The 8,183-nt window shown below is 56.2% G+C and overlaps 1 protein-coding gene across 2 annotated transcripts in view; it reads left to right on the plus strand.

The window, feature by feature from the left end:
* Positions 1-8,183, plus strand: part of Entpd3 (ectonucleoside triphosphate diphosphohydrolase 3) — a 23,030-nt gene that overhangs the window by 12,939 nt on the left and 1,908 nt on the right. For both annotated transcript variants that reach the window (XM_023700734.1, XM_023700733.1), the window contains exons 5-10: positions 2,913-3,063; positions 4,293-4,452; positions 5,127-5,360; positions 6,236-6,508; positions 6,704-6,814; positions 7,118-7,255. In XM_023700734.1, the coding sequence (XP_023556502.1) occupies positions 2,913-3,063; positions 4,293-4,452; positions 5,127-5,360; positions 6,236-6,508; positions 6,704-6,814; positions 7,118-7,255 (1,067 nt within the window). The remainder of the gene's footprint in view (positions 1-2,912; positions 3,064-4,292; positions 4,453-5,126; positions 5,361-6,235; positions 6,509-6,703; positions 6,815-7,117; positions 7,256-8,183) is intronic.

Raw genomic sequence — 8,183 nt, forward strand, 5'->3', positions numbered from 1 at the left:
GCCTTGGCGTGTGGTGTGGTTGGCCCAGTCTGGACTCGGGATCCGCTTGCTGTAGAGACAGCAGCCCTGGTGTGTCGTGCGGCTGGCCCAGTCAGGACTCAGGATCTGCTTGCTGTAGAGCTGGGTGCTGCTTTCAAAGTCCCTGACTGATTGATTAATGGATGACACTCACTGAATGAACACTACTGAGTTGGCCAAGAAGCACTCTTGGCACTGGGAAATCATAAAAAACAATGCAGAATTTCTGCTGCTGCATGGTATAGAATTTGCACCCCAGCAGCAACATGGTGGTGTACCCCTGCCATCCCAGCACTCGGAGGCTGAGGCAGGAGGACTGCTGTGGCTGCAAGGCCAGTCTGGACTATGTAGCGAGACCCTGGCTCACATAAACAAAAATTGAAATGAAATGAAAACACGGTTACATTCCAAAGAAGGAGGCAGAGGAAGGGTAAGCGGGCAGCAGGGTGAGGCTGGCCTGGGACAGAGGCATGGACAGTCCTGCGGCACCCAGTGAGAGGCGGGGCCCACTGAGGTCGGGGAGCGGGGTCAAGCAGAAGGCACGGTGGGGGAGTCAGGGTGGAGCACAGCTAAGCACTTCCAGGACAGACAGCTGGCTGTTGCAGGGAGAGGGCCGGAGCAGGAGCCAGGCCTGGGAGGAGCCACAGCCACCCCTGGGTGGCTCTCCTCGGGAGGTCAGGGAGGCAGGGAAGGTGCTGCTCATGGAGCTGACGGCAACACTCAGGTGACAGGGTCCCACTGCTGACCCCGAACGCGGAGTGTGAGAAGCAGGGAAGCAGATTCAAGGCGATCCGGATGGGACAGGACCCACAGGGGCGGCATGTTCCCAGCTGTGCTCTCCGAAGCCCGTGCTGAGGATCACACGGGGTCAGGGATCAATGCGACTGGCAGCTGAGTAGAGCCAGGGACCACAGCCCTGCGTGGAAGGGGTCAGCCGCAGGGCCTGCTCTTCATCAGGCACTGCGCAGTTGGGCAAGGGAAGAGGCGGTCACTGGCACCCTTGGGGTCTGGCGGGGGAGAGGGGTCTGCCCCCTCCGGTCCCCTCCTCCTCACGCTCCAGGCAGCCCACCCAGAGTCCGGCACCTTTCTTTCCCTCAGCCATCTGGGTCCACCTCAGAGCCCGCCAACCCTGCAGACCCACAATGAAGCTCTCCTTAATGGTAGAGCATTGTGCCTTCAGGTGGGAGAGCGGCCACGACGGGGGACAGTCGGTGTGGCGCTGGTTGTTATCAGGAGACGCCTGTGTGCAGGCTGGAAGAGCTGCGTCATGGTGGGCTTTCTGGTAATGCTGGTTCCTAGCATGGAAAGGCAGGCCGCAGGCTCAAGATCAAAGAGGCCACGCCAGTCTCGGGTTTGAATTTGTGATGTATGTTCTTTTAAAGTTTTTGCCTTGATTCAACTTGCAGCTGCAGTGTATGGAATCTGAGGAGATTCTGACTCATGTAAATGAAAGCAAGAGGCAGAGGTGGAGGGAGAGGGGGCGGGAAGGAGCACGATTGGAGGCAGTGTGACCACAGCTCTGGATCCACCGACAGACGCGTGGGTAGATGGTGTGGCTGCACACACAGGGGCGACTGCTTTCCATGAGAGGATGGGCGCTGCCCGCTCACTGCAGCGAGGGTGGTGGATATGTGGCGGGCATTGCGCTGGACACAGGAGGACAGATGTGTAAAACGTTGATTCTCTGCAGCTGAGAGTAGAGCCTGGTGCTGGTTACAGGAAGGGTAAATTCTGGACTGTGCTGCAGAGCAGTGTGGATGTGGTTAACAGATCTCAAAACAGGAGGATTGAGAATGCACTCACCATAAAAAAATGGAAAAAAAAAAAAAGGGCCGGGGAGATAACTCAGTAGAATAGGCACTTGCCTGGCAAGCACAAGGGCCTGAGTTCAATCCCTGGTTCTGCAAAAAAAAAGAAAAAAGAAAAAAGAAATGAGAGGGCTGGGGACATAACTCAGCAGCTTAAGTGCCTGCCTGGCAAGCACAATGTCCTGAGCTTGATCTTCCATACCAAAAAGAAATGAGAAAAGTGGCAGGCATCAGATAGATACGCTAATTACCTTTGATTTTCTCATTATGCACCGTGTATACAAGTCAAAATATCAAGTACTAACTTTTTTTAAAATGTATTCGTACAGGGTCTACAGGGTTTCACTATACAGATTGGACTCGTAGTGAGCCTCCTGTTTTCAGGCTCCTGAGTGCTGGGATTACAGGTGTGCACCACCACGCTCAGTCTCAATTGCCCAGGGGCAGGCCCAGGATCGAACCCGGGTCCCTGGGACTGCCTAAGCAGGTGCTTTAATCTACTGAACTATCTGGCAGGCCCTTCAAGTACTAACTTATAAATATGCACAAGAATTTTGTGTCAAAAATAAAAACAAAATGATTTCTAATTTTCTTGATGTCGTTGTGAAGCTGCTTATTTTTTTTCTTTGAGACAGTGTCTCGCTATGTAATCAAGGCTGGACTGGAACTCACAGGGCTGCTCCTGCCTCAGCCTCCCTGTGCTGAGATCACAGGCGTGTGCCACCACGCCCAGCCAGTTATGCTTTTTAAAGGGCTTTTTCCGGTGATCGGTGCTGAGGCCATGGCGCAGTGGCCCCGGGTGCATTAGGTGGCTGCTGCAGTTGGAAGCTGGTCTGCTCCTTGGCCCTCTATGTCCCCCTCTCAGCTGCCGTTTCTCTTGGGAAGACACTTTGCAGGCCCGTGGGCTGACCTTCTTTTCTTTACCATGCAGTCATTCCCACAGGAGCTGGATGGGATGGCCATGTGGATGCGGGACCTGGCCATGTCCTATCAGCAGCCCCCCCAGACCCTCGAGTTTCAAGAACTGGTTTTTCACTTCAGAGCTAACCGGGGTACTGGTGCCAATGCTGACCACTTGCTCTGCAGGCCCCGGGATCTCCAGCTACAGGGATAACCCCCAGGATGCCCCTACGGCCTTAGAGGACTGTATGCAGAGGGTCCAGCAGCAGGTCCCAGCCCCTTTGCATGGGGCCACCCGTGTCTACCTCGGGGCCACAGCGGGGATGCGCCTGCTCAGGTGAGGCTGCGTGTGCTGGCGGTGAGAAAGCATTCACGCTGGGAACCTTTGGTCTTTAATAGCCAGAAGGAGCCATTCTGAAGCCTGTCTTCTCCCTTGGTGACTTTCCTGAGAATCTGGAAATGGGGGTTGACAGTGTCTGCTCCTGGACTCTTCCACTTCTCAGAAGTCAGGCTGTTTCCAGCCTTGTGGGAGCCGGCTCAGTACAGCCCAGCACTGTGGCCTCTGCCCTTGGCACTGCTGCACAGCAGCGGGACAGTGGCCTCTCTTAGCCAGAGCCTCTGGAGCTCGTGAGATGGACTGACAGATGGGTGGGCAGACAGATGGCACCTTCCATCAGGGCTTTTACCCATTGGCATTGTGTCTGTCTCTCTCTCTCTCTCTGTCACACAGGCATGCACACACACTTCCCTTTATCATAGTATTTCCTTGACCTTGAAATAAAAAGAAAACAGCTTAGAAAGTAACATCTGCTGTGATCAGAGTAGAGCTGCTCTGAGTCTCAAATGGGGCTCTCATCGGAAAGTTGCTGTGCCCCGCCTTGGGCACCACGCAATGCCAGCCATGCCAAGTGACACGTGTCTGGGCATGAAGACCGCACAAAGGGGCAGCCAGCTGACGCTCTGACGTGGTCCTGGGCGACATCCTGGCCCGCAGCAGTAGGCCTGTCCCTTGGAGGCCCCCTGCCCATTCTGCTTCTCAAACCCCTTCCTGGCCCACTAGTGCGGGGAAATCGTCTCAGGGGAAGTGAACAAGTGCCAGGACTGTGCTGTGTCGTGGGCGACAGGCTTGTGGGTCAGAGTACGGATGTTTGTCAGTCTTGGGACAGCTCCGGGGACCATGTTCCCTCCAGGCTTGAAAGCCACTCCTCCACTGTGTGCCAGGAGCTGGCTCTGCCACCCTTGGCCATCACCAGTGTCCCAGGTTCTGCCAGCCTGTGAGGCGCCGTGTGCTGCAGGCGGAAGACCTGGGGTCACCCATGCTGAAGAATGAGACAGGAAGAGGGAGGCGCAGACGGGTTCTACTTTTCTGGGAAGCTGCCCCTTGGCAGTCGGACAGGTAGCGAGTGCATCAGGCATGAGTTGCAACTTGCAGAACAGGTTGTGGCGTCAGGGGGTGCACACATCTGGACGTTCGTCCTGGGGAAAGGGCAGCAGATCCCTTCCCAGTGAGGGAGACCTTGAAGGGCGTGTCAAGGACTCCTTCCCCCGGTTCTGTGCCTCCCACAGGTTGCAGAATGAAACAGCAGCTGACGGAGTCCTGAGCAGCATTCAGAGCTACTTTGAGTCCCAGCCTTTTGACTTCAGGGGTGCGCAGATCATTTCCGGGCAAGAGGAAGGGGTATACGGGTGGATCACAGCCAACTACATCAAGGGCAACTTCTTGGAGGTGCGAGGCTGGTCCTCCGCTGTCTGTCCTTCCTGCCTGGAGGCTTAGGCAGAGTGAGGGGCTTCTTGCCTGGAACACTAAGGGACACGGATGGGGTAGCAACTAAGAAAGGAGGCTGCCTGCAGGTGGGGAGCCAGAGCACAGCAGGGCCAGTGTGGGCTGGGGTGCGGTGAGAAGGGGTAGTCACTTGACCAGAAATTAGGCCGAGTCTGTCACACTGCGGCCTTGCTGCCGTGTCCCAGAGGAGAGGAGAGGAGAGGGCAGCCCTTGCCCCCGCCTGTGTCCCCACAGCCCAGCCCCTGCATGCCCTGCTCCTGGGACAAAGGGAAGTCACGTGTGCCACGCAGAGCAAAAACCTGGGGTGTCAGGCCCTGTCCCACTTAAGGACCCTTTAAATGTTCGTTCCCCCTTAAATTTATTTTTTTAATGTTAAATTAAAAGCCATGCTGAGTGCTTGGGAAAATGTCAAATGCAGACACACACCAGGGGCTCCCTCGACCTCTCTTCTGCACACCCCACACTCAGAGCTGGCATGCTGTGTGGTCACAGCCAATGGCCCCTGTGCCCAGCAGCCCTTGTGTCCACCTGAATGCTGCCTCCTGCGCTCTGGGAAGTGGGGCACAGCCTGGGTGCAGCAGGGCATAGGCGCCTCCCTCACACCCTGTCCCCCACAGAAGGACCTGTGGCATATGTGGGTGCACCCGCACGGGGCAGACACCACCGGTGCCCTGGACCTGGGTGGCGCCTCCACACAGATCACCTTCCTGGCGGAGGCTGTGGGGATACGGAACGCCAGTGACGTGGTGCAGGTGTCGCTGTACGGCTACACGTACACACTCTACACACATAGCTTCCAGTGCTATGGCCGCAATGAGGCTGAGAAGAGGTTCCTGGCATCGCTGCTGCAGGTACTGGGCCCTGGTATTTCTGGACACGATGTGGGCTCCCTGGGAAGTGGGAGGTGGCGTAGACTGGCAGCCCTGTGTGGCTGGTGGCCCTGTGCTGTCCTCCCCAACATCCTCCTCTTCCTCTGTCCCTCCTGACCGCTTCCAGGAATCTGAGTAAGAGGTCTGGGGAGGTTCTCAACCTCCAGATGCTTCATAAATGATCCAAGCCCCGGGGTCCCCTTGGGGACACCAAATGTTTCCAGCAGGTTTTAGCAGGGCCTGAGAACTTGAAAGCCCCGAGTGCAGACAGAATAGCAGGGCAGCCGAGAGAGGCGCAGAGCGGGGCAGCCTGGGGCTGGCACAAGGCAGTCTGCAGTATGGGCTGTGTCACCAGAGGCCCCGGCCCCAGGGATGGACGGTAGAGCCTTCCAGTGCCTCGTGTTGGTCAGAAGACATGTGATTAAGTGGAAATGTGAAAGGCAGAGCAGCGTACCTAAGGCACTGGCGTGTGTTAGGTAAAGAGGGAACAGGAAGGCAGTCCACTCGCAGGTGGACATGAGGCCTATGAAAGCCCACGGCCCCCAGCAGCGATGGTTTCCAAGACACGTCACTTGGCAGAGGGCGGTGAGAATTCTTTCTCGTAGTATGTTTATTTGTACCTTCAGATTATTTTTGCTAGTCTATTCAAAATGATACATTCATCTGAAGAGTCATGCTTTCTCAAAACCAGAGCCACGGTCCTCAGACCTGCTTGCAGGGCTGTCACAGATACGAGAGGCAAGTGTCCCACTTCCCTGCGTGAGCAGGCACGGGGATACAGAGTGGCGCGTTACATGCTCTGTGCTGGGTTGGGGTCATGAAGAGGGACCGACCCTGCCTCCCTCCTGTGTCCACAGAATTCTTCGGCTGACACCCGCGTCACCAATCCCTGCTATCCTCAGGGTTATCGTGTCACCGTCCCCATGGGCCAGGTGTTTGACAGCCTGTGCACTGCCCAGCAGAGACCGGCCAGCTACCATCCCCTCCGCAGCATTACTCTAGAAGGGACAGGGGACCCACAGCTGTGCTGGGAGAAGGTGGCCTCCATATTTGACTTCAGGGCCTGTCGTGGCCAGGAAGACTGCTCCATTGATGGGGTCTACCAGCCAAAGGTCCAAGGGCCATTTGTGGTGAGACCACCACCCAAGGAGGCCGGGCGGCAACACCCCCACCCCCACCCGCATGTGTCCCTCCTTCCCCTAGTTCCCATGCTGCGCCACCTGGGGACCCCTGTCCCCGGCCTGTGCCCCTCCTGCCCCTAGCTCCCATGCTGCCCCACCTGGCCCCTGGCCCTGGCCTGAGCTCCTGTCTTGTGCTGTTTGCAGGCTTTTGCTGGCTTCTACTACACGGCCAGAGCACTCAACCTCTCAGGGAGCTTCTCCCTGGCTACCTTCAACGCCAGCACCTGGAGTTTCTGCTCCCGAAGCTGGGCTGAGGTCAGTACAAGGGCAGGTGTGAGTTAGCATGCAAGCGTCTCAAGTGTGGAGGCCGAGGGGAGCCCCTTCACACCGCTACGCGGTTCCTGAGCACACTGCGCGGGGTCAGGCCGGCACCGGGGAGCTGGAGATTGCCTACTGTGCATTGCTGTGCGTGGGCAGCTCAGCACCACACAGCCCTCTCTCGCAGGGAGCCCTAGCCAGCAGATTTCCTTAAAGTCAGCTGTTGGCCCTGGTCTCCTGAGATGTGAGTCTTGGGTGCCCACCCGTGCCTCCTCTCAGGAACCCTAACTTCCTCAGCAGCTCCCTCTCCTGCTCCCCAAATTCGATGAGATGTACGCCCGGTCCCACTGCTTCTCTGCGAACTACATCTACCACCTGCTGGTACATGGGTACAGATTCACCCGTGAGACTTGGCCCCAAATCCATTTTGAGAAAGAAGTAAGTTGAACCCCAAGTTCCTTTCTCTTCATCCTTGAGAAGAAGCCCAAGTGCCCACGGGGGCTGAGGAGAGGCGGAAGAGCTCGAGGCAGCGCTCTTGCGTGCAGCTGAGCTGACGGGAGAGTGTTTCTCAGGGAGAAGAGGGCCTGGGGAAATCGGGCCCTGGGCCAGCTGAGGGAGAGAGGCCAGGCCAGAGGACGCAGCTCCAGGGGCGGGGTGGCATCTCCGGCTCCCTACTGCCAGGCCCAGCACAGGGCAAGGATTTTGCAGTGACTGCTGAGGTGATGAGGACCTGAGATTTTCATCCTGAAAAGAAGCCTCAACTGTAACCTAACTTTAAGACAATAATAACGAGTTCTCCATTTTACACAAGGTCAAAGTAAGCTTACAGTTTGAGAGCAAGGATTCACATTAAGAGATTAGCACTAAATTGGAAGTTCTTCCGTAAAGGAGCCCAAGGGTACCGCTCTGCTGACAGACTTTGGAGGACTCTGGACTCACATTTTACACATAACTTATATCTGCTAGTGAATAATTGTCACCAGGAATGTGGCATGTGAATTTATATGGCAACTATGACTATTGTGAAGGACCAGCTGCCTGCAGGCTGCAGGACCCCTCCTGGCAAAGGTCCAGCCAGCCCAGCCCCGGCCAGAGGGCCTTCTCACCTCAGGGGCAGGGACTCAGGTCCTGGGTATCAAGAATTAGCTTGTTGGTGTCAGCCTCGGATCGTTAGACCCTGGGTTGGTCTGGCCCTGTTTTTACAGAAGTAAAACTGAGTCATCTACAGAAAATAACAATGCCTGGGGACATGAAGGTGGTATTGTCTAAGATTAACTTTTTTTCTTTCATCCTTTTTTTCTTTTTTTTTTTTTGTGGTACCGGGGATTGAACTCAGGCCCTTGCACTTGCCAGGGAAGTGCTTATT

This window comes from Octodon degus, unplaced genomic scaffold (assembly GCF_000260255.1).
Source record: "Octodon degus isolate 3935 unplaced genomic scaffold, OctDeg1.0 scaffold00126, whole genome shotgun sequence".
In the NCBI taxonomy this organism is placed as follows: domain Eukaryota; kingdom Metazoa; phylum Chordata; class Mammalia; order Rodentia; family Octodontidae; genus Octodon; species Octodon degus.